General features: G+C 37.2%; 1 protein-coding gene across 2 annotated transcripts in view; it reads left to right on the top strand.

Moving 5' to 3' along the window:
• Nucleotides 1-25792, top strand: part of USP6NL (USP6 N-terminal like) — a 104259-nt gene that overhangs the window by 64656 nt on the left and 13811 nt on the right. For both annotated transcript variants that reach the window (XM_050904757.1, XM_050904836.1), the window contains exons 6-13: nt 6647-6754; nt 9663-9772; nt 12522-12570; nt 14392-14512; nt 19514-19608; nt 22328-22393; nt 22483-22582; nt 25189-25341. In XM_050904757.1, the coding sequence (XP_050760714.1) occupies nt 6647-6754; nt 9663-9772; nt 12522-12570; nt 14392-14512; nt 19514-19608; nt 22328-22393; nt 22483-22582; nt 25189-25341 (802 nt within the window). The remainder of the gene's footprint in view (nt 1-6646; nt 6755-9662; nt 9773-12521; nt 12571-14391; nt 14513-19513; nt 19609-22327; nt 22394-22482; nt 22583-25188; nt 25342-25792) is intronic.

Here is a 25792-nt window from a genome sequence, read left to right on the forward strand (position 1 = left end):
AAATTGCTAAAGAAAATGAACAGCCTGTATCTTAAAAGACTCACTTCACCTGACATTCCCATGGTTTCTGTGCAGCCAGACTGCTCCTGAAATCAGCGTTGTTTAGAAACAGCACTGAAAGGAACATTGCAGCAGCAACAGTAATAATGTTGTAGGGTTATAGATTATACTTGTAGTGATGGCTCGGTTTTGGAAAATAGCATACTTGAGAGATGCTTGTGTTCTTAAAAAGAGAGCAAGAGAGAGTCAGAGAAGGTGATGGTCCCAGGGATAGAGCAGGTATGTACAAAGTACAGGACTTCAGACAGCCTGTTTGTAATGAGCCTTCATAATATACAGCTGAGAGAGTTTTGGCTTGAAGAAATCTGTTCATACTGTACACATACTGTAAATGAATCCATATATTTGATTACATGATCCAAAACTGTCATATGCTTAATTGCAAAATACAGTTTTCATTTAATACTCTTACATAGCTGTCTATAGGCTGGTTCCTTATTTTTTTACATCATAGCTTCACATGGAGAATTAATGAGAAAACATTAACACACTGGGGTGGGTCTGCGCATGCGAGATGCTTCAATTTACGTCTTTCCCTGATCTTTATTGCAGAAGAATATCTCGAGAGAGATGGGGGCTCTGGGAACTTCACATTATTTTTGCATTAGAACTTCTGTGCTTAAACCTAACCAAAAAAAAAAAAAAAAAAGAGGAGGGGGGAGGGGGAATGGAGAGCAGCAATGTGTGACCATGAGGAACTGGAAAGAGATGGAAAAGTTGTCACATCGAGACCAGAAATGTGCCAGTCTCTACCCTATTTGAGTAATGATTTAGAGGTAATGAAGGATGACATAATAAAACGAACACATGTGCAACTCCATAATCATGTATAAAACTCTTTGATTCCTATATGATTATTTAGGCATCTTTTCCATGGAGTCGTCATGATTCTTACAGACACCGGTCTCTGAAGTGTGTAACTGCCCTTGTGTCTTTGCGTGATTGATACTTGTCAAAAGAAAGCTTTCATCTCCCCATCACTCATTTCTTATGCAGGAAGTGTCATAGAGCAACAAAGTTTCTGTTTCAGTGTGGTCTTTCTCTAGCTTGTGCTTTTATTTCCTATTTGTATTCTACTGCTTACAATCCAGGGTACAATCAACCACCACAGATAGTAAATCCTTCCTGGCTTAGTATGATCATAACTTTCAGGAAAGATTAAATAAAACTGTTATATGTTATATTCCCATTTGAGTATTTCCACCAAAGTATTTCTGTCTTTCACTGTCTACCTTCATCTATCTGTGATTGAAGCTGCCTAAAGTGAGGCGTAAAGGAAGAAGACAAACAATCAGGGTAGCTGGCAATTTCTAGCTGTTCTGGCATTCACACAGAATATAATAATCAAGTCTTCACTTAGTTTGGAGTCTGAACACAGAGCCTTAATGAAGAACCCTCTTTGCATTCCTGAGATTTTTTGAATGAGATTGAGCAACTCTTGTACTTGCACTCTTTCTTCCTTTTATGCAACCCACTGAAGTTGAACCTCTAAAGGCAGCAGCCTTTATAAATATACTTTCTTTTCATTATAAATATACTTTCTTGTGAGACTTCAGATTTTAATTCTTATGCTTCTCATCACTGATTCTTTTTGAGGTGGCAGAGTCCCTCTGCTACTTGTGCAGCTCTTCCTGACATAACTGAGAAAGTTTTGTTTTCAAGAAAACCAGTTTTATATCTTGCAGCAGCAAGAATTCAAGTTCCCACCCTTCGGACTTGTGCTGTGTGATAGTGGCCTCGTTTCTTGTCCAGGAACTAGCTGGGTTTATGAGCTGGACAGATTGGGGCAGGGGAAGGAAGGGGAGGTTGTATGTTTTCCAGGTTTTTTGCATGGAGGCCACATTGAATGTTGGATGTTATGGACTTCATTATTTGAGATGGGAAGCTCCTTTTGAATTTCCAGGTGGTAGGGCCTCATCTAGTGTCTGCTTGTCCTAACTACTTCAGGATCAACAATATTAGTAATAATTGCAAGAGTTGATGACAACTATCCTTGGCTGAGTATCAGCTTAGATGTGATACAAAACTTGAACCTGTATTTTTATTTCTGTTGCGTTTATATAATTATATCTACCAAGGATGACTTTCTTTTTTCTGTGTACTGTGCTGATGGAAACATCCCACGTTCTGTAACACCATTCTTTGAATGATGCATGTTTTCATACAATTATCTGAACTCTGAGTTTATGTACTTGTATTTTGTTTTGAGCTATTATCTTAAGAAAGCCTTAATTTTAAAGAATTTGTTGAAGATGGACTCATTATTTCATCTCCCCAGAAGCAGGAAAAAAAGTAACTTGCTGAATTCTCACTTTTTATTTTAATTATTAATTCAGAGAGAACAGAAGAGTAGATTAGGGTTCTGCAAGTATATAGACCCAGCCCAGTGTTTTCAACACATTTTCAACCTTATATTACGTAAAGAAATAAAAGACAGCAGAGGGCAGTAGGATGGTACTTATGATATTCAGTTAGCTAATAATCAGTTTGCTCATTTATATTTTCTTTAACTGTTTGGTGACTGAATGATTATCAGAAATGAGTTTTGCCATTAAGTATGTGTGGGTTCCACTCCCCCGCCCCGAGATGCAGTGCAGCTGCGTCTTTATCACAAAATTGCAGAATCACACAGGATCACAGCATGGTTGAGGTTGGAAGGGACCTCTGGAGGTCATATGGTCCAGTCCCCTGCTCAAGCAGGGCCACCTACAGCCAGCTGCCCTGGACCATGTCCAGACAGCCTTTGAGTATCGCCAAGGATGGAGACTCCACAACCTCCCTGGGTAACCTGTGTGGGTGCTCGGTCACCCTCACAGTAAAAAAGTGTTTCCTGATGTTCAGAGGGAACGTCCAGTGTTTCAGTTTGTGCCCATTGCCTCTGGTCCTGTCACTGGGCACCACTGAACAGAGCCTGCCTCTGTTCTCCTCTTTGCACCCTCCCTTCAGGTATTAATATACATTGATAAGATTCTCCTGAGCCTTCTCTTCTCCAGGCTGAACAGTCCCAGCTCTCTCAGGCTTTCCTCACAGCAGAGATGGTCAAGTCCCTTCATCTTCGTAGCCCTTTGGTCTCTCTCCAATATGTCCATGTCTGTCTTGTACTGAGGAACCCAGAACTGGACACAGTACTCCAGGTGTGGCCTTACTCTGATGAGCGGAGGGGAAGGATCACCTCCCTTGACCTGCTGGCAACACTTGTATCTAACGCAGCCCAGGATACCATTAGTTGTCTTTGCTTCAACGGCACAGTGCTGGCTCCTGTTCAACTTGGTGTCTGCCAGGAACCCCAGCTCCTTTTCTGCCAAGCTGCTTTCCAGCTGGGTGGCCCCCAGCATGTACTGGTGCCTGGGGTTGTTCCTCCCCAGGTGCAGGACTTTGCACCTCTCCTTGTTGAACTTCATGAGGTTCCTGTCAGCCCATTTCTCCAGCTTGTCGAGGTCCCTCTGGGTGGCAGCATGACCCTCTGGCCTATCAGCCACTCCTCTCAGTTTTCCATTGTATATAAAATTATTCACACTTGTTTCCACATTATCGTTTGCGTAATGGAGCCCGTGCCATGAAAGGTTCTGTTCTTGAGTTACATTTCTCTCTTGTATACCGGGCAGAAAGTGAACGTCTTTAGTCTCGTGTTCTGCTGAGTCTGTAGGCAGGATCTTGTAATGACTTGGGACGACTGAGAGCTTTTTTCTCTGCCTAAATAAAAGAATAGTTGGAACAGCAGAGTCAGCTGGATACAGATCTAAAATGGTTTGCGAGAAGCTCCAAATGTTATTTGGGTTTATTCTGACAGGTAGTGCAATAATTCTGATCATAGCTACTGAAAATGTTTACTTTCCTTCTGGTTTTTTTGGCATAACTGTAGTGGGCTGATGAAACTGGTCTCTCTGTCCTTTCCACTCTTTTTAAAGTTATATTTGCCAACTCATTTTTCAAGCTTTTCTTTTAAAAGCGCTTCCACAATTCTCTATCTCAGTTTTTACTTACTACTTCAAGAGCTCTTCTAGTGTTTGGCTGTTTCAGTCTGGGAAGTGCAGAAGATGGCAAAACTCTAAATGCTATAGACTCCTCTGAAACTGATTGTTCTTCTTCAGTTTTATCTCCTGAAAAAAAACAAAACAACCCCACACTTTGGATGGTTTGAACTTGTTCTAATTCTATTTCAATAAGAAACTGTTATTACAAAGGCTTATTTCTGGCCTTTGATGTCCACCTGATCTTCTCCCAAGATATTAATTTAGAACAGCAGTAGTTTTGAGAATTTATTCTTCAACAGTTCTCTTCATTAATAACCTTATGGTTGTTGGAGACATTTGAAAATGAGTTACAAAATGGTAATTAACTTGCAAAAATGTTTGTTATCAAGGTACACTGTTGCTGTACCAGGGGTCTGAGGAATACAGCTACATATCACTGGGGACATATAACACTGCATATTCCCCCCCCCCTTCTTGTTTTCTTTCAAGTTCCCAGAAAAGATTTGGCTCATTCTGCTTTCCAGTAGACAGGCTAATCTCTTCTCAGGATGACTCCACTGCAGTTGGTGTTGCTTGGCTTTCAAAAAACTGAATTATCCTCTCTCTCACAAGCAGTTATCCTTGTGTCTGGGTTGACACACGCTGAAATTCTCTGTGTGAGCTGAAGTCTGGATATACATCTATAGAGAAGGGTGCTTTGTAGCACTGTACGTTGTTCTTTATCCTTACAGAAGAAACTGTACTGACATAACTGTGTTCACACTAGAAGTGTTGCTGCTTTAGCATTCTTAATAATATTAAAGCAGCAAAGTTTTCTTTAAAAAGCACAACATTTTCTTTGTGGACAGCCTCCAAGATTGCTGTTGCATCTTATACAGGTTTAAAATTTTCATTTGAAAAAGGGACAGGAAAAAAAAGTCCTAACCTTACTTGTGTAAGATTTACACATTCTAAAATCCAGACACGAATCCTTGCTGGCATTAAAGACACCTTCAAAGATCTGATATATCCCAAACAGCAGGAGGTTTGCAAATATACTGCAATGAGGGGTTCCTTAACCTTCCAAAACTGGAGACGTGAAATATGTGAAAAAGAAAAAAAGGATCCTGTCACTGAGGAGGACATTTCTTTTAAAATATTTCTTATGTTACAAACATAACTTTTATAAATGTTTTGAGGAAGTGATAGCTTTGTCAATTGAAATTTTTAAGGTCTAACTTTCGTTGTAGGTTAAATGCAAAGAGTAAATTGTTTGGGGAGGGGCTGTGTGTGTTTTGTTCTCTTTTAAATCTAATTGTCTCCCTGTGCCATCATTAAAGTAAGGGTAAAAACAGAACTTCAGAAAGGTTCGTTTTCTTTGTTAGGGTTCTCTGTTTTTTCTTAGACATGTCTCCTGAAAGATGATAACATTTTTTTGTGTGTTTTTAGAATTACTAGGATTCAATTGCTCTGAGGCTTTGCTTATTTTGAGTCTCTCCTGGCTGCATAAAGCCAAGACTTTAGATAGCTAGTCTATCTTTCTCCGTTTAGAGGCTCTTCGTGCTCCTAAATGCTGCAGCATAAAGAGGTACAAATCAGAAGAGAACTGAGGAAGACAGTTGTCAGTGCTCCTGATTTTTTTCAAATAAGCCCAGTAAGAACCAAACCACTGAATGAGAGTGCAAGAGCAGTGACATGTCAGAGGCAAGACCGATAAATAGTTTATATAACGACTCGTTATGTACAGGTACTGAGTTATCCCCTTCTGACCCGTTTCTAATACAAAGCTTTAGGTGTCAGAACAGAATGTGTCAGGACTGGGGAATTTAATTTTCTATTTCACAGCTAAGAATTGCATGCAGTGTTGGTAGGTTGTTCTGTATTCTTAGAAACTATAGCTAGAATATCCTTTATATGTTGTTTTGTGCAAATGTTTCAATATGCATTTAGAAAACTGATTATTAGTTTAGAAATATGATCTGAAATCTGTTAGCTTTAGAAATGGCACATCCTGGGTTTTTTTGTAATCTCACATGTTTGGTATGCATACATACATTTCAGCATACTGTTGCAGTTTTACAAGAATTCAAAGATCAGCTATACTTTTTTTTTTTTTTTACTGGTAATCTTTAAAGCTTTGTGATATTGCTGATTGCCTTTCCCCATTCCTATTTATAGTTTGTAATTATAGTGAGTTATTTGCGGCTTGTCCTGAAATATTGTGTTGCTAAGAATCTGATTTTTTGGGTCTAATTTACAAAATTTGGAGTAGTCTTTCCAATATTTGTAGAATAAGTGCTGCTCAGCAGAGGTGATACAATTTTGATAGGCCTTCCTTCATGCTAAAGTCCTGGCTTGTCACTCTGTGCAGGTGATGCTTACGTTTTGGCCTGTGTGTCCATTTTGTTCCCTGTGCCCCTGCTGATTCCGTCAACAGAGATCCCAGATGGAGTCACTGGACACGTTCAGTCCCTCAAAAGACACTGGAACACTTTGTCCCCAGCAGGTCATCCCTTTGCTAGGACAATTGATATGATTGCATTTTTTTCTCTTTAGCATGTTGTGTGTCACTGTTCCTTTTGTTCAGAATGTTGTAGATTGTACTGCATTTATATTTTCTTTTCTTTTTACAGTTTCATAGGAGAATTTATAAAGGAATCCCACTGCAGTTCAGAGGGCAAGTCTGGTCTTTACTACTTGACGTCCCTAAAATGAAAGAAGAAATGAAAGACTTTTATAATGTGAGTTTGTAGAATTTCCACTTAATACTAATTAAAAAATTTTGGATACTAAGACTACAGGCTTTATTAAGCTTTTGTTGCTGTGCAATGTTTAAAAAGAAAAAAAAGGATTAGAAATTGCATTGAACTCAACTGCTTGTTTTAGCTAGGAAAAAGGCTGTGTATTGAAAAGCACTTTTCCAGCTTATTTTTTGATTCTGTAATTCATGTAATTCATTTGATCTTCTTTCCATGTCTTTTCCCATCCTCAAATACTTGCAAAAGCCCTTCTAAAAGCAAAGCAAAACAAAATAAGAAAAAACCCCTGTCCCAGTAAGAAGACAGAGACCTCTGAAACTACAGCTCTTTGAGAAATGTTTATTAAGGAAGCACTTTGTTAGCTGAATATCAGTAAGAGGAGTTCCAGTATTCTGGAGGGGCTGGAGGTTGGTGACTTAATCTTGTAAAAGCCAGAACAAGCTGGCTATCTTTCTGCCATCTCATCTCCAAGTGAAGCTTAGATATCCCTTACAAAGCACTGTCTGGTTACTTGATTGTATTCTCAGAGGTGCAACTGATGACAGGATGTTAACGCCCCAAAATTCTACAGGCATAAATTGGCCACTTAAGCATATCTCCTACTTAGAATGTAAGGAAAATAGCTATGTGTTACCCTCCCAGCCCTCTCCTCACCCTGAGTAGCAGTTAAAGCAATCTCTGAAGTATTGTGGTTATGTTCCTCTAAATTTTTCCCTACTAACTCTACTTTTTCTGTGGGTGTGAATACAGCTGATGCCCATCAGAGCTAAACTTCAGACCCAAGAGTGGAGAGTAAGGTTCATGTGCAGGCTAGTAAGTTAGGCAGAAGGGGAATCGAATCCTTTAAAATTCTGTCTTTTCCTCTCTGTGTCTCCCTCTGCTAAAGGATTATAGGAAGAGTTTAGCTAAAAGAAAGGCAATTTATTATTGTAGACTGTTTGAATTTTTCCCCACAGGAATTTAAATGTTCACTGCCTTTTAAAGAAATAATGTCCAGACTTTCAAGGAAATGCATCGCTTGTTTGATTTTGTCATTTTCTACTAGCACTTTTTTGGAGCTGAGAATTTGGGTCTGAGTAGACAAGGAATCTTGTAAGGTCATGAAAGAAGATCGATCTTGGTCTTGATGTTATCTAAATTTTGGTGTCTGTGATCTTCCTCTTAAATTATTTATTGCTCTTTAGTCTGACAGGCTGCTCTGTCTGACTACTATATTTTATTTAACTTCATAGTGGCAGATCCAAAAAGGATAAAACAGAGTTCATGCTGAATAATGTAGTTGTTTGAAAGAATACTGAATAAAACTACAAGCATTTAAAAATAGGTGAATTCATCTTCAGAAATGATTAATGCCATCTAGTGCTCAATGCAAAACAAAAAAGTGTTTGTAGGTAAGATATAGAAGTAGAAAGAGTTTCTTCCATCATTATCCTAGCTTGTTTATTTGCAATAAGCTCATTTTACTGCTCTCCATTTTTCCCATTTCCTGAAGTGATATTAACACTCCTCATTACAAGTAAGACTTACAAATTGCACACCTTAAAATTAGGAGGGAAATATGCGCATTTGCTGTAAGTCAAACAGCTTCTTTCAGTTGTCTGTGCAGGGCAATTACCAGTTCTTAATCTTCTGTCCTTTCTGTTTCTCAAACTCTAGGTACGCTTTCTTTTTACTCACGCTAGAGGCTCCCATGATGGCAAGGACTCAGGGTGCTTCTTTTCCTGTATTCCAACAAATCATAGGCTCTGGGTCCTCATGCCAGCTTAAAACTATAAATTTTCTCTTTGCTTCTTTTCTGTCTGTCTGGGGGACAAATGATTCTGGATGTTAGTACTTTAAATTATACTGAAAGGTGCACGAAGCTGAGATTGTGGTTAGTGTTGTGCTGGTTAATGGCCGCTACCCGTTGGTTCAGTGACTTACAGGTAGTTCCCGATGTGCCTGAAGCTTCTGGTTGTATTCAACAGACTGAATGAATGTTATTGTTCCCTGTTTGAACCCCTTGTTTTTCTTATTTTTGTCTTTAAACCTTTTTATTTTCTTGCAACCAGAGTCTGTAGAGTTCTGCCTTTTGATTGTCTGTGGTATTCTCTAATAATGCCTACTCAGATGTAATGTTTTGAAAATACCATGTTGAATCCAGCTAGAAATGTCTTGCAAACTCAACTTTTAGGGACAGAAGTGAGAATGAATGAATGTCAAGAGAAAATTATTGTAAGTGTGAAAAATAAAGTGGCAATCTAACCTGTGCAGGCTTCCTAAGTATTCAGTTGCAAAATTGGATTTAATTATAAAACGTTAAAACAAGTGCTAAAGTAGAGGTATTCTACAACTAAATTAGATTAGAACAGAAAGCCAGAGGAAGTGACTAGAGAAATGTCCATTATCTATACTTAGATAATAACTGGCAGCTATGTAGCTATTACTTCTGCTTAGAGAAAAAGGCAGGAAAAGTATGAAAACCACACTGAATCATTTGCTATAAGTCCAGTCTGGAGCACTTGCATCTTAGGGTCTTGTTCCTGAGTAGTAAAATTCACTTCTGTCTTTCTTCAGTGATGTGCCTACCTGAGAAATGACAATTATAAATTTGAACTGCTGAAACATAGCCTTGAATATGGGTAGTGAATGGTGTGTCACAAAAATGTGTATTATGGGATTGGTCTTTTTACACCTATACTGTGTGAATGTGTCTAACTCTATAGAATTTATATATGTATATGCATATTTTGGAAGGTATAATTGTTATCTTGTGAGTTGCTATTCTATATTAAGTGTTTTAAGTCATGAGATGGCAAATTCTTCAATATAGGTGTACAGTCAGGCAGGTTTCTGCTGTTTTAGAGTTCACAATTTTAAACTTAATTTCTGTTCTTTGCTCTTTTCCCAGAAATTGAAGTGTCAAGCACGAGGGTCTTCCCCAGATATTAGGCAAATTGATCTTGATGTAAATCGAACATATAGAGATCATATCATGTTTCGAGACAGATACGGTGTTAAGTAAGTAAATTAAAAGGTTTTGTTTTGCTTGTCTTAAAACTGGCTTCTGATCTGCCTCAAGCCTCTTCGACCTATGCAAGCATACTGAATGTAAGCTCCGAACTTTCAAAGCAGGATTGTCTACGTGCAATGATGTTGTTACCGTTACTACTGCAAAACCAGATGGTCGCTTCCAACCAACTAGTTTTCCCTCACTATGAGGTGGTCAGTAGCATTCCAAAGAAAACCATTTCTAAACTGTTCTCATCTTGTTTCATATTTAATAAAAAGAGTCTCAGATATTATGAATACAAAAGCATGGGAATTCCAAGCTAATAAATTAAGATTTATTACGCAATCATTTTATTTAACTATGTATTTTCAAAAATAAAATAACTTTTTGTATCTCTAATAACTTTTATCTTCCCAGAGATTTTAGCCTTCCTTTGGATTTTATATTCCTCTTCTCCTAGTATCTAATTCAGAACCAAATAAGGCAGTATTTTATATGTTAGCATGTAATTATTTACCAATGTAGGCCTTAATGCTTTTGGATTTCTTCAACATGTTTGGGTGTTGTGTTTTTTTTTTTTTACTGTCATTGGATGAGGAATATTAGGCAGCTGTCATCTTTAAAAATGCTTAATAGTGAAATAAGTGGCGATACAAACATCAGTATTGTTGCTAGCTTGCAGCATCAGCACCCTGCTGAGATGAAGAGGGTATTTTTTCTCTTCTATGACTGTATTAATTCAGTTTTTAATCTCCTTTTCTTTCCAAGGCAGATTCTATGGTAGTCTGCTGTTTTCAAAAAGCTCAAGAAGTGTGGACTTTAATGTGATAATAAAACAAACATTTTCTTACATTATTTTTCTAGATATTGTGGACAAATTCTAAATATGGGGAATTTCTCTGATGGCTGCAACCCAGGATGGAGTACAAAGCAGAAATTCCCAAGCTGAGAGCTATTCTGTACAGCCACTGTAGTTTAGGTATATTTGTGCAGGGCTATCTGTACTTGAGCTGACGTGCCTCGCCTCTCAGTAGTACTGACGTAGAGCCATGCAAAAATGACTGTGGTGCTTCTGGGCCTCAGTTTTCATGCATGTGTTTTAGATGTTAGCAGAAGCTTGCTTACCTCATCAGTTTGGGGTTAACACAAGCAGAGCCAGCTCCAGTCCCTGTAGCTGTGTTGTAAGCCTGCCCTCAGAGTCCACAGGGGAAAGCCTTTGGCTGCATAAAGAATTTCACACTTAGAATAGATCTTGGAATTACTGTACATATATTATGCATTTCCAGTGATGCCTCTATGAAAAATTCAGAAATCATTTCACGTAGCAATAAAATAAAGTCCCCCAGGTTATTCAGTAGCTTGTTTGACTTTTAAGTAGACTATGTGTCTTTGAAGGTTCGTTCTTTTACAGGTCTTTAGTGGTATCATCTAGTGTAAATAGTACTAAAATTACCATTATTTTATGTATCTTACTGTGAATGAGATTGAGCTCTTATGTTGAGTTTCGTATGGTCAACTGAAGATATAGAAGGTTCCTGTGCACATTTGGGACCTTTTAGTTTGTCCTTGTAAAAAAAGACTCCAGCTTAGTATCTAGTACTTTAGGTTACGCTTTACTTTGGTTACTGAAGAATGCCTAAACTTCGGTTCTGCAAGAGGGCAAACAAAAATACCATAATCTAGATATGATGGTAAAATTCTCCAAGTATGCATCCTCTTCCCAATAGAAAATACACAGCTTTTTGCTTATGCTTTCTTTTTTTAACCTGCTAATATCTCTTTCTATACGTTTGATTAGTGACAGGCAGAGAGAATTTAACTGGACAGAAAAAGGACAGCATGCAAAACTCAGCAGTTAATTTTTTGCAGTTTTAGTTGTAGATGAAAGTAGGCATTCAGATTTCCAAATTCTCTTCCTAACAAATCACAAAAAGTAGGTGTGAGTTTAAAAATTCATTATGAGAGCTCTCCACCATTACTTTGATATCCCAATTTGAGAAGAGCAGAGTTTTGTTTTGGTCGGGGGTTTTTTTGTTTGGGGTTTTTGGGGTTTTGTTTGTTTGTTTGTTTTTGGCTGTTGTTTTGTTTTGGTTTTTTTGGTCTGACTACCTTCACAAGTTAGACTGTTTTTACAGAAAGCAAAGGACCTGTACAAAGCTTTTTGTAATTCTAACTCTGAAGTACATGGAGATCAGTACACATTGGAGGACTGAGCAAAGGGTGCTGAATCAGAGTTGGTATTGTTTTTCCTCAGTTTGACAGTAGCAGTCACTAAAGCAGCCTTTAATTTCAGTGCCAAGATTAAGACACCTTTGTGGCTGCTTTGTGTATTTCAACTCTTCTACATCTCTGTTTGAAATTAGTAACAGCTATTAGTGTTCTGCAAGCACATAAATCAGGTCTCAGGTGTTTAAAGTTTGGCATTCAGAATAAATCAGTGTTTGAAATGTAGCCCATCCTATGGTTCACTTTAGCTGTCTGTAAAAATGATGATCTGACACCATTGCCTTCTCAAAGTATTATAGGTATTTTTTGAAACCTTTCAACATGTAAAACATCAGAAAAGTGCTAAATATAATGTTGGTTTGAAATCAGAAGTGCATGTCATTGTAAAGTGTGGCTTACCCTGTTCTTTAGTGCTAGACAAGTTAAATTGGGGAAACAGGTTTCCAAAACATAGTTCACTACTTCTATGTTTTTCTGTTTCTACAAAAGACAATATTATACTATTTTTCTTTTCTACTCTTATTTCTCCAGGCAACAATCTTTATTCCATGTTTTAGCTGCATATTCCATATATAATACGGTAAGTTGTGTACCTTCACACTTAAGTATGGTTTCTCTGAACGTGCCATAAGATAATAACTTGCAATTCTGTATCTTCTTTCTCCCTAAAAGAAACCAAAACAAACATTTCAGAGACCCGTGGAAGTACATAGAAATAAATTATTTGTTTGTTGACATGTTTTGAGCTGAAGTTAAAGCGTTTTGATTATGAGTATCTTATTGGACAGACTGAACTGTGCATACAGTTTGACTGAAACTAAGTATTTTGTCTAATAAGAATAATGAATTTGTGCTGTGCTGGAGTTTTATACTACTGATATTTTCCCCCATTATATTATATGCCTCCCATTCATTTGAATGATGGGAAGGAAAATGCACTGCAGGAAGATGCATGTTGGAGTAAACAGGCATATTTCATAACCTGGAGGGTTCTAACAAATGGAAAATGGTTATAAAGGTTGCATCTTCTTTACTTAAGCCCTTGGTCTTGGCTGCAGTCCTGGATGAGGATTTGTTAGAGTGGGATTTCCAGACTATATCATAAGAGTTAGAAACTTATGTATTTTGTAATGTCTTTTGGCTGCATGCTAAAAACAGAGGAAGCAGAAATGCTATCATGTCCACATTTAACTGTGGTTTTAATGCACTATCCCCTCATTCCTTGTGCCCATTTTGACCATTTTTGTATATCTTTCATTTTATATCCATCAGCAGCTCCCTAGAATTCAGTGTAAAAATATGTAAAGTTAAGAAGAAGAAAGTGAAATTAAGCACTTACTCTAATTAAATACCACTTTGTTTCATTTTTCAAAGTTCTAGGGAATGTAACCTTTCTGTCCTGTTTCAGTTTCTTTCTCCTCACAATTGTTGGCCCATAAAAGAACTTACATTGCTGGAATTTGTTGTCTTTCACTTGTTATGTTGTCTTAAGCTTATCTTTGTAAGCAGCCTTGACACACTGAGAAATAAAACTCTGCAAGGACCTTTATATATCTCCTATAGAACATTGGACTAGTATTTTCAAATTGCATGAAAAATATTATTTAAAATCAACTGTTAAAGTGTAACGATGGGAATACTGCAATGAGGTTTTTATTTTGCATTTACATTGTTGCATTTTTCCTCTTAATGTATAGCAGTTCTTACGCTTTGGTTTTATCTCTAGAGCAAAGTTCTGCTAAGAACTTGTAAACCTGAAAAAACTTATTCAACATTAAGTCATTGTCCTTACAAACACTTTATCAGTGGGGTTATCTGAGCAGCTAAATGATAGTGACAGTTGGTTCCTGCCATAAAAGTCAACATTAATAGCAGAGGAAATATTCAAGTTCAGTTTTGGAACAATAAAATTTTTTTCTTCAGGTTTATTACATCTGCTTGCTATGGGCTGCTAAACTTGAGCAGGTTTATAGTTACAGGACACTCTTGAAAAGTCCTATGTTTATCATATGGTGCCCTGACTGTAAAGCAAAACAAAGCAAGACCCCCTCCCCCAAAAAAACCCCAAATTGCAGCTAGGTGGAATCCATTTGGAGAATAAGATGATACAGTTACTTGAAATTATTAGTACTGACAAGGATTTTGTGCGTCAGTAGAGATTTCTAATGAACAATCAAGACTTCCAGTTTACTTTTTAGTTGGAGGGCTGTGCATCATCCCTTCTACCTATCAATATTTTAAATGTTTAAATATTAAGTGTTTGGTGGTGTCATAACTTAGGGAACTTACACCATCAGGACAGGCATCCTCTTTTCTCCACTAGCTCAAGGGAAAACTAAGAGCTCATGGTTATGATGCTTTTGTTTTCAGCGTTTTAATATTTTCACTGTCTGATTTTCAGGAAGTTGGATACTGTCAGGGAATGAGCCAGATCACAGCTTTACTCCTTATGTACATGAATGAAGAAGATGCCTTCTGGGCCTTGGTGAAACTTCTCTCTGGTCCAAAGCATGCTATGCATGGTATGGAGTTTCATGTCACTTCGTATATATTAGGTTTCAGCCTGCCCTGTTTAAGTTGTAAATTATTTGAAAATGGAACTATGCTGTTCTGTCTGTATAGTCAAAGTAAGACATAATGGGAGCTTTATACTGGGGGGCTGTTGAATGTTACTGAAGCTCTTGCCCATAAAGGTAAGGAATTGTTTTTATATGTGAGATCTTTCAAATAGTTCTTGATGAAAATCAGATGGCTTCCTTTCCTCTTGCTCTCTCAGGGAACGTAACCAATTGAAAGCTGGTTATGTAGATATCTGTATAGCAATAAAATAGTAGTGGAAACCTAATACAGAATGTGCTAAATAATATTGTGGCTGTGCTATCATTTGGCAGGACAGGAATCTATAGTAAAAAATGGACTCGTATCTAGGCATTAACTTCAGGTTTCTTGGTTTTATCTCTGCCTCGCACAGCATTTCCTGCTCTCATGGTCTTGCTACTTTTATGTTATTGGTAGTTCTCTCTTTCCATGCCAAATTTAGTATGATCTATGCGTAGTCCGTGGCTATTGGTATGGAACAGCTCCAGGAATTCCAGCATCTTTTGTAGATGTTAGTGATGGGGTGATTCAGAAAAGCTGTAATTCTTGGAAGCCTGAAAAAGTCAATATTATCTGGAACTTGGGCTTTTTAGCAAATTTCCAACAAGCTCTAGCTCCTTTTTCCTGCTTAAGACTTTCTCATACTGTGATATCTTCCTTCCCTGGCTTTTCAGTGTTCCTGGATGTTCTCCACCCCCAAGACGAAGTGCTAATTGGTTATTTTTCTGTTTATACTTCTGCAAAGCTATTGCCTTTAAAAAAAAAAAAAGTGCAATCTGACATGAGGATCAGTGTCATAAGTGAAATTTTGAATTCATCAGGAGTCAAAGACTTGCTTGGAGCTTTACACAATGATAACACAGACTAAAAGCATCTTACAAAAAAGCTATAGATTTAATAATAATCAAGAGCTATGCAACTACAACGGTGTAAATACAACTGTGTAGAATGTTGAGCTCCTCAAAGGTCATAGAAAATTTCAGGTGTTTTGGGGAGTAAGTCTAAATCAACTCATTATATACCAAATAAGTTGATCTGGTTTTGACACATGGGAGCTTCATGGGCGTAGTTGCCTTTTTAAGATGCTGTACACTGTTAAACAGGATTTTAAAACTTTTTCCAATTTTTATGTCTTAGTGTTTTGTCCATGTCACCTTTTTTTTTTTTTTTTTTTTAAAACAGGAAAGAGTCCTAACCTTGGAATGTCACGCTAATGGAGAACTCTTAACACGAATTTCTCAGGCTGATTTTTGTAGTCATCATTTGAACTTGCTGTGATGAACAAGAGGGTTCATCTGGTAGCTGGTGATGGACTTAAACAGGCAGATGTGTCGCTTTTGTACATATGGGAGTCAGCGCGCTGCCTGCCTAACTGTGACAAAATACCCCATTCAGACCTCCCTCTCCCTCCTTCATTCCTTCCCTTCTCCTTTCCACCCCCAGTTACAGGGCACGCACCTGTCAAGTGGTTAGAGAGGGAAGGAGGGAGCTTTGAGTAGCCCAAGGCTTGATGAGTTCCTCCACAGGACATATGAACCATCGTGCCACAGATTTATAAACACATTGAAGCTGTCTTGGCATCAAAAAGGAAGTTTGCATTTACAGTTACGCTGACAAAACCTTAGCTATAACTCAAATGTTCCCAATTTATCATTTATTAAATGTTACCAACCTAATCTAAGGTCCTGCTTTCAGCAGGTTGGACCAGATAATCTCCAGAAGTCCCTTCCAACCTAGATTTCCTATGATCCTTTGAATGTGTATGTTTTAAATGAGTTTATGGCACAGTGCAGCATTACTGTAAATATCACTGTAGATTCTGGAAGGGAAACTTTAAAACTGACTTAACTGATGTCATACAACTGTTTGCACTTTTTTCTGTGTTCTTCTTTGGGGAAAGTAATTTCAAGCACTGTTGGCCAACTCTTTAAAGCCCAATTCATTTCAATTCTAAATTGCTGATATTCATGAAGGAAAACTTTTATAATTACACTTGATGCCACTGACCATCAGACGGTTCTCTGAAATGAGCATCTCTCTATGGAAATTATAGGGGTGGGCTGAGTAATTCAATTCGAATCATATTGACAAGAGTAGTATGGTTAAAAGTTCCTCCCCATAGACAAGGTTTTTCATCTGTTTTTCTCTTCTACCTGTGATCTGGAAACCTGGAATGCTTTTTGGGTGCAACCCATGTGTCTCGGATACATAGCCAGACTAATTTCTAGCATAACACCACTTGAAATCAAGGGATGAATTTGGCCTCTCTGATGTTTCCTATTGTATGGATGATGTGAAGTCTCTAAATGATAAAATACAGGTATCTGACCCTGAAAATGATTTAGGTTTTTGAAAGCTCTTTCCATTGGGGTTTTTGTAGTCTTAAAAATTCAAGATAATGAGTTGGTATATATAAATTGATAGAGCAACTTTCCATGGAAGAAGCACCTTTGAATGTTATTAATGATTGCTAATTAGCTTTGATGTAGTCATACTGATTACATTAAGGAAAAAAACCAAACACCTCGCCTATATTAGTAAAATTTCCTAACATGCAACCTGACATTTCAGTATGATAGAATGTGCGTTTGTATCTATGAAATACTAAACCTGTGTGAATCTGAGATAGTAAATCTTGCAGCTTAGTGACCGTGCACTGAATTATATAATTGGTGACTAGAAAGAGTTTTCTTTTTGGTTTGGGACTTTTTTTTAGTGATTCTTCTTTTTTGAAGTGACATGCGTTCTGTGGGTCCACACTTATTCCAGTTTCCATACTGCCTATCATTTACAAATAAAAACTGTTGGGGTTTTTTGTAGCCTTTTTTAATCCTAAGAATATGGAGTTGCTGTACCAGACCTGTTTAACCCAGCATCCTGTCTCTGATAGTGACCAGCAACGGATGCTCAGCGAAGTGTCTGAGAATAAGGCAACCAAAGATCAACACCTCCTGGAAAATGTATTAGAGGCTGAAAGAATTTCTGGAGGAACTTGTAGAGATGGAAATTTGATTTGCCTTTAATAGTCCTCAGTAGACTTTTCTTCCTTAAATAATTCACTGCATTTGACTATGGATTGTGTTCTTCCATTTTTGTTTTGGCTCTACCACATGATTGTTTCTCAATGATGCCCTCTAGATTTTGCCTTAGAGAAGACAGTGAATGTTCATAACCTGTTCACCGCTGGCACTTGGTGGCATTTCCCCTCAGCTGTGTCTTTACTGCAGGCTGATCAGATGTAGTGTTTTAATCTGTTCTTGACACAGAAGTCTTATACTTTGATAATTTCTGTGACTTCTTGCCTTTTCCAGATTTTCCAATACTCTTTCAGGATGGCTAGGACTTGACTATCAGTCAGGTTCACAGTGTGGACACATGGCACGTGTCAAATAGCTTAGGTCCCAGCACAAACTCCTATGCAACTTCATGGGTGAAACCTTTTTGTCTTTTTTATTTTACTATCTTTTAACTCATTGGATCAGCTGCTTTAGGAGATGGGCTGAAGAGATGAAGCTACTTTGGTGATAGAACCTATTAAGTACCTTTGGAAAGTCAAATAGGCAATATCCACTGCTCTCTGTGCCTACATGCTCACTGATTTCTTCAAGGAGGCCCAGTAGATTTAAGAGACATAACCTCTCTTTGTAAAAACCATGTTGATTCTTCTCTGGTGCATTGCATCCATCTGGATGTCCACTTACCCCAACTTTCTTTATTATGGTTTCTGCCGGTTTCCTCTTGGAGTATCGACCTGAATATTGGACTGATATTGGACTGAAAACCAGTTCAAGAAAAGCTGACATCATGGCAGCCACTTTCCAGGCTCCTGGTATTTTAAGCAAGAGGTTTCACAGAATCGATATTTCAGCTAGCTGATCTTTGAGTTTTTAGAGCTGTTTAGGGTTCTGACTTGGGAACCTCCCCAGTGTCTTCCATGCAAAAATTTGACTTGTTTTTAGTCTTGACTTTATCTTCTCTGAGAACTTCTGAAAATCTTCACAGACTGTTGAACCTACAAGTTCTCTGTCAGGCTTTCTGCTTCCAGGGTGTTTGAAAATAAGTCTATTAGTATTTTTTTAATATCTTTTGTAAAGTATTTTTTTGGGAGAGGCTTGTTTTCCACATTTTTATACTGCCAGTGTTTGATCATCTCTGTTTTTCTGATCTGAACACAGCTTCAGCTTTTTGAAGGATCTTCTTTGAATGGTTTCTTTTCCTGCTGTGTAGCTGTACTAGCTTTCCTCTACATTTCAAGTTTTTTTGGCTAGTATTACGTGTTTGCTCTGAGCCTTTTTTTAACTCTGCTGATAACTCCATTGGAAGGGCATCTTAGTGCTTTCCTTTTGCAATGTATGAACACTAAAACTATTCAAGATTTTAAATATGCCCTTAGTTTCAGTTGTATGAGCTCGGAGTCTTTATATATTCATATTTGTCTTGGTAGAATATCCCTCTTGTCTTTTTCTTATGGTCTTTTCTTCAGTGCAGACAGTTCTAGTAGCTGCCTATGCTCTTTGCCTTTCTATCATGAATTTGCTGGGCATAATCCCGATTTATGTCTTTTTGCTTTTAAAAGTTTTATTTGGTGTGGGTTGTGGTTTTTTGTTTTGTTTTTTAAAGAATAATTATAAATTTGGTTGCCCCATGATCTTGTAGTGGGTAGACTAACGTAGGACTGATGGATTTGCTGTCATCTACCCTTACTAATCTAATAATAGTCAGTAAGGGAACGTATTGATGTTTTGCTGTACTCATTTAGGCAGGAGTATGTGCATATCTGTATGTGGACATCATAATATTGCTATGAATATCTGTTCAGATCCAGTGGTCTTATAGAAGGATAATGTTCTCAGAGCTCTCAATGCCTTTTTTAATGTCATTTTTATAGTACATACACCTGTTACATGGTCAACTTCTTTTCTTAGGTTTTTTTATTCCTGGTTTTCCAAAACTGTTGAGGTTTCAAGAACATCATGACAAAATACTGAAAAAATTTTTGTCCAAACTTAAGCAGCATTTGGTAAGTATTTATATCACAATAAAGGGAATACTAATTTACAGTTTCCTACCTTGTTTCAGTTCAGGTTAACCCACTAGGTTAAGAATACTTCAGACCTCCGAAAAAAATGCAAAGCTCTAAGAGGCAGAAGTGCTGTTGTTTTCATTATAGACAAAGTTATGGTGCACCTTGGCAGAGTTATGATAAAATTGGATCCTAAGAGTAATTAAATTGGGTGTCCGTCTCACTTTTGACCTCTGAGTTAAGGAAAATATGTGGTCCTTCTACCTGGCCTTGTGCAAACTGCTGTATAGCAAGCTGATGTTAAAACATTTTATCAAGAGTTTATTGTATGTAGAGCTTTGGCTCATCAATGGACAGAGGTGACTTTGCAACCAACCAGTTTTAATCTCTGTTTAAAAAATAACCTTTATAAGAGGAGTTAATGGTCCTTTTAAAATTTGCACATACTCAGTAGTTCTTTTCACAAAGCTAAATGTGGAGTGTTATCTCTTCTAATGCTCCTAAATAGGAAATACTATGCTCTTTTTTTTTTTTTTTGCTAATATTGGCTGTATTTATTCTAAGGAACAAATTGTTTTTCTAATGGGAGAAAAATAGCCTTCCAATAGTCATCAAGAATTTTCTTTTTCAATCCCATCGGTTCTGCCAGAATCCGTCTCCAAGTCTTAAAAGGTAGTGTAAGAGATGCTCAGTTGCAGCAACGTCTTCTAAGAGTGACAGCTGCTTACAAACGTTACCTTCCCAGGACTATATTATTTTCTGTTTAGTATGTTTATCTGCTTAGAAAAAGAAAAAAAAGACAATTTGGGAGCAGACTAGCACCTTGGCAATGATGAATGGCATCTAATGCGTGCCTGTTGTATTATAATATAGAATTTAATGTCTTTTTTTTAACAACATGCTGTAAGACGTGCTCATAACATGGAATTAGGCAGATTTGTTTAGGAAAAAAACACTTTTCTGTTAAAAGGTCAAGTCAAAATTAGTCATGCAAGATGATCTTGTCATATTAATAAATAAATAAAGGCCAGTTCTGTAACTAACTTGACTATGAAATGGAAGTTGTGTATTTAGTTTTTATAGTACATGCAAAGTGATGATTCTTGTTTAGAAATGCAGTCTTATTCTCATTTTTGAGGTTGTCACGTTTCAGGAACAAAATATAGAATAATCACAAGAAGATTGGGTGGTTTTAACAGTAAACGGTAAAAAGCCCTTATACTTTCTAAAAATCGAAAAATAATTATATATTATTGAGGTGATACAACCTGAGGCTGGCACATTATTAAATTTTATATATTGCTTATATACCTCTTATTACTGCATTTAATAATTAAGAACTGTTTTTTCTGTCATCCGTCCCTGTCCCCCATCTCCCCCCCCACCTTGGGTCACTTGAAAAAGAAAGTTTCAGAAAAGTGCAGAAAGTTCTTTTAGTAGCTGAAAAAGCTAATTTAAATAAAATGCTCTGATAGCTCCCTTCTGAGAGAGTTCTCGGCCACTTGTTTAGAGGGATCCAGAAAACATTCACACTCTCTCTCTATTTATTATATATTTTTCTTTTCAGTTTTAAATCAGAACTTAGTTCTATTTTTGTGTGAATTAGTTTAGTGGCATTAAATTTAATAGCAATCAGGTTTTTTATCAGGGAAAGGCATGGTCCATTATATCTATCTTTCAGTAGGCTGATGACCATTCTTACAGCTTAGAAAAATCTCAAAATAAGGTGGTTTTTTGTTCTGTCTGCTTTTTTTAAAGACTCTCAAAATGAAAATTCCATAAAGATTATTTCAATTATATTAAGAATTATTTTTCCTCATTTCTTACTGTGAGTGTATCCCTAAGATGAGCCCATTTTAACTCGCTGAAAGATGAAGGTAAAGCGTGCAGATAAACCAGAGGGGTTTGGTCCATTGCTTATTCAGTGTTTGTATACTTGAAATTTTTGGAAAAGCTGAATGTGGCAAGCATAGGATATGATGTTATTCCAAAGCTGAAATTCAGATTTTCTTAACTTTTCAGCTTTTACTTTGGCTTTTCCTTTAACTGTGCAAAGAACTTTGAAGAGCTCCATGACACTGCAAAGAAGCTTTAGCCATCTTTGAATGGGGTGGCATACCAGATGGACCATCTATGCTCTAGGGGAAATTAGGCACCTTAATTAAGGAATGAAATTCCATATCAGTCTAAATGCTGTTTTGAGGTCCTGTGTTTGAAGAATTTGATTGTTTTAGGCTGGTTTCTGGTGGATAGGTATTCTTGTCACAAAATCTTTTCAACCTTTGGCATGAATTGGCAGCCTTGCTGTAGAGAAATGAAAGACTAAATAAATGGACCCAGTGCCTGAACTTTGGTTGCTCCAGAATATTGATTTATTTTCTTGTGAGAGGATTTAATTCCCTGCTACCCTCTGTCCCAAGAATAAGATGGAGGTCTAACGTGTTAATACCTCTGCATCTCCGAATGCATGTTTCTTCAGGTGGTGAAGTTGATGAAGAAAAACTATAAAAGACAGAAATTGTATTTGTTGGATTGAAGTAACAGTGTTTCATGTAGTTAAATTAATTCTTTATGTTGAATATTGGGTACATTGGCCTCAAGGTGAAAATGTTTTTTCATGGACAGTGCAAGGCATTACTTGATTTTTATGACTATTTTTAAACTTCTGTGTTTTTTGATTTTTATGAGTATTTTTAAACTTCTGCGTTTTTTACAGGACTCCCAGGATATGTCCACTAGCTTTTACACAACAAAGTGGTTTTTCCAGTGTTTCCTTGATCGTGTGAGTATGTTTTTCATTTTCTATTTCTGTTTTTAATTCTGACTTGGGACAGACTGTTTTCACAGTGTTGCCTGATTCTGTCATTGCAGACTCCCTTTACATTAAGCCTCAGGATATGGGATATCTACATACTTGAAGGAGAGCGGATTCTCACTGCTATGTCTTACACAATTCTGAAACTACACAGAAGTAAGAAATCTCTCAAACATTTGAATGCTAAACAGAGATTCAGCTGGTTTTGTTCTTATTTTGTGTAGATTGATCTTGTATGAAAATCTTAGTTGCCCATTTGCCTTACGCTATTTCTGACAGGTATTTTTCTTTCCTTATGCACAAAAAGAAAAAAAATCTTTGCTTTATTAATGTGTGTGTGGTGGGTTGACCTTGGCTGGATGCCAGATGCCCACCAAGCCACTCTATCCCTCCCCTCCTCAGCAGGATGGGGAGGGGGAGAAAATAAGATGGAAAAAAACTCGTGGGTCAAGATAAAGGCAGTTTAATAAAGCAAAAGCCACGTGCAGAAGCAAGGGAAAACAAAAGATTTATTCTCTACTTCCCATCCACTTCCCGGGAAGTAGGGCTTCAATATGCGTAGCGGTTGGTCAGGAAGACAATGTCGTAATAACAAATGCCCCCCCCTCCTCCTTTCTCTTAGCTTTCATTGCTGAGCAGACATTGTATGGTATGGAATATCCCTTTGGTCAGTTTGAGTCAGCTGTCCTGGCTATGTCCCCTCCCAAGATCTTGCCCACTCCCGAGCCTACTGGTGAGGGAGGGTGGGAGGGAATGTTGGAGAGACAGCCTTGAAGCTGTGCCGGCACTGCTCAGCAGTAGCCAAAACACTGGTGTGTTACCAACACCTTTTCTAGCTACCCATACAAAGCACAGCGCTGTGAGGGCTGCTATGGGGAAAATTAACTCCCTCTCAGCCAGACCCAATACAGTGTGGTTGCCAAAGAAAAATATTTATTACAATAAGAAAGTTATTTAAACATTGACATGAGGTGACCTGTATTGCTGATTAAACAATGGAGAAAAAAATGTTGTAGTTCCACAGTTTGGAAATGGCTTGTAAGCCCCTACAGGATTTAAATTAATCAAAAAAGCGCACCAAGAATCCAGAGTGTGCCACTAAATGCCTGAAACTCTATCAGCAAACAACTCAGCAGTGAGGAGTCACAAGTGTATGTCTCTCTCTATACTGTTGTTTGTCTAAGAATGTAATTACAATTCAGAATTTCTGTAGCTTGCCTGGATGGCCTTCTTTTCCATCTCTTGCCTTTGGGTAAAGTAAAATTTGAGATTTTGAACAGAAGAATTGTCCAAAGCATCTATGCCTGGTTCCCCGAAGTGATTTAGCACCTTAAGTTCCAAAGGATCTAAAAAGCTTTTGAGGATGGATGTTAGCTTCTAAATATACTTGAGCATTTCTCAGGATGGTACCTTGTAGCTCAAGTTTGATACAGTCTTACTCTGGGACTGTGGCTTGCTTAGTGAAATCGTTTAACTTGTTTGTAAATTCAGAGGTCTGTATGGAGCCTGCAGAATTGATGTCTTAATTTGCTTGCTAGTTTACCCTCCTTGAACTGTGGTGATACTACCTCGCTGTCTCACTGGGGTGTATTCATTAGTTTGTTCATAAACTGCTTTGAAAAATGAAGAAGGTTACTTTTTAAATTATTGTACTAAAGAAAGCTAAACATTTAGAGGCAAATTGTTAAGCTTAGTATTTTGGTTTCTCTTCTTTATTTGCAAATAGAAATTTTTTTTTTTATTCACCACTCTTTTTATGGGAAGACCTGAGGAAAAAGTCCGAGTGCAGGTTTGCTTGCTTAGCAAGTATGTAGCAACCTCCTCCACGATCAAAACACCGAGAGTACCTTATGGCAACAGAGAAGAGATTAGAGGACTGGCAGAGAAGGTGGCAGAAGACAGATTCTGATTTGTTTTCCAGTCTCTTGTCTGCCCTTAAAAACACTGATTGTATAGCTATCCAGTCAAAGTGCCATTGTGGAATACATGCCAAGAGCATTTTTATTACAGTGCAAAAACATTTTTTTATGGTTTCTGCATAGAAATTGTACGTTCTGGAACTTTTGATGGCATACATATGCTTAAAGAAGCTATGTAGGTATGCAGTTACAGCCTTGCAAGCCAAATAGGTTTGTGTGGAAAACATGGCCTTACTGCTGTGTAAAAAGGGAAAGAAAAATAATCTGATAACTGTAAAATGACTTTCAAAATGTGACCTGAATTTGATTGAAGTAGCAAAAAGTACCTGAATTTTCAGAGAGCCTGAAGCAATGATTCTGAAGTGTGAACTGCCATCATCATTTCATTGGAAGTTAATTCCATTGTGAATGAGGATACTGTAAATATAAATTTTTAAAATGTTTTACTGCTTTTCAAAGCTCTTAATAAGAGAGATGATATATGTTGTACAGATCTACAGCAGTGTTTTGTAAGTTGAAGATGCAGGCTGAAAAATAAAGACCTGAAGCTGTTGGACATAAGAAGGCTGAAGGAGGGTGACTCGTAGTTAGTTTTCTGAAGATGCCCCTTCTTGGAAAACATAGTTCTAAGTAGAGAATGACAAGTAGAAAGCATTTCTATGCTGATTTGCAAGTGAATTTTTAATGCATTTTATAGATTTCTGGTGTAGAATTTTGTTATCTGCTTAATTAATAAGTGTTTTTCATTCTACTTTGGAAAAAAAAAGCATCTAATGTCTTAAGTACATTTTCCAATGTTCGTAATCAAAATATTTTAATGTATAATATCTTCTTCTTATATAGAGCATCTGATGAAATTACAAATGGAAGAGCTTGTAGAATTTCTGCAGGAGTCTTTAGCCAAGGATTTCTTCTATGAAGATGACTTTGTAATAGACCAGCTCCAAAATTCTATATCAGAATTGAAACGAGCAAAGCTGGATTTACCAGTAGCTGGTAAGAAATTTGTATATATGCAGATTTAGATATTTAGAGCTATTCACACATTGTCCATTTTTAAAGTGTTAATTCATGCTGTTAAAAATTGTGCAAATATTTATCTCTTCATCACTGCATAGGTTTTGGGTGTTTTTTCCCCAAAAATTATTTTACAGTTTAAAATCAACACCCTTCATTTCGTAAGTTTGTTCTTTTTTTGGTGTTTTGTTTACTGGTTGTAAGCTAATGGCAAAGCGCTTTAAAACATCCCATGTTCTGATAATTTTATTAACTTGGATGTATAAAATCTTTAAGATAGAAGATTAAATGTCAAGTTTTCAAATTATTTGAAGCAACAGTGTTGTCTAAAAATCCAGACTGTTTCGTAGCTTGATTAGCTGTGGAACAAACTTCAGGTCAAATAGTTTCTTCTGTTAGTCAAATCCAGACTTTTAATTGTTTACAAGTG

The sequence above is a fragment of the Gymnogyps californianus genome, chromosome 1 (assembly GCF_018139145.2).
Source record: "Gymnogyps californianus isolate 813 chromosome 1, ASM1813914v2, whole genome shotgun sequence".
Classification (NCBI taxonomy): Eukaryota; Metazoa; Chordata; class Aves; order Accipitriformes; family Cathartidae; genus Gymnogyps; species Gymnogyps californianus.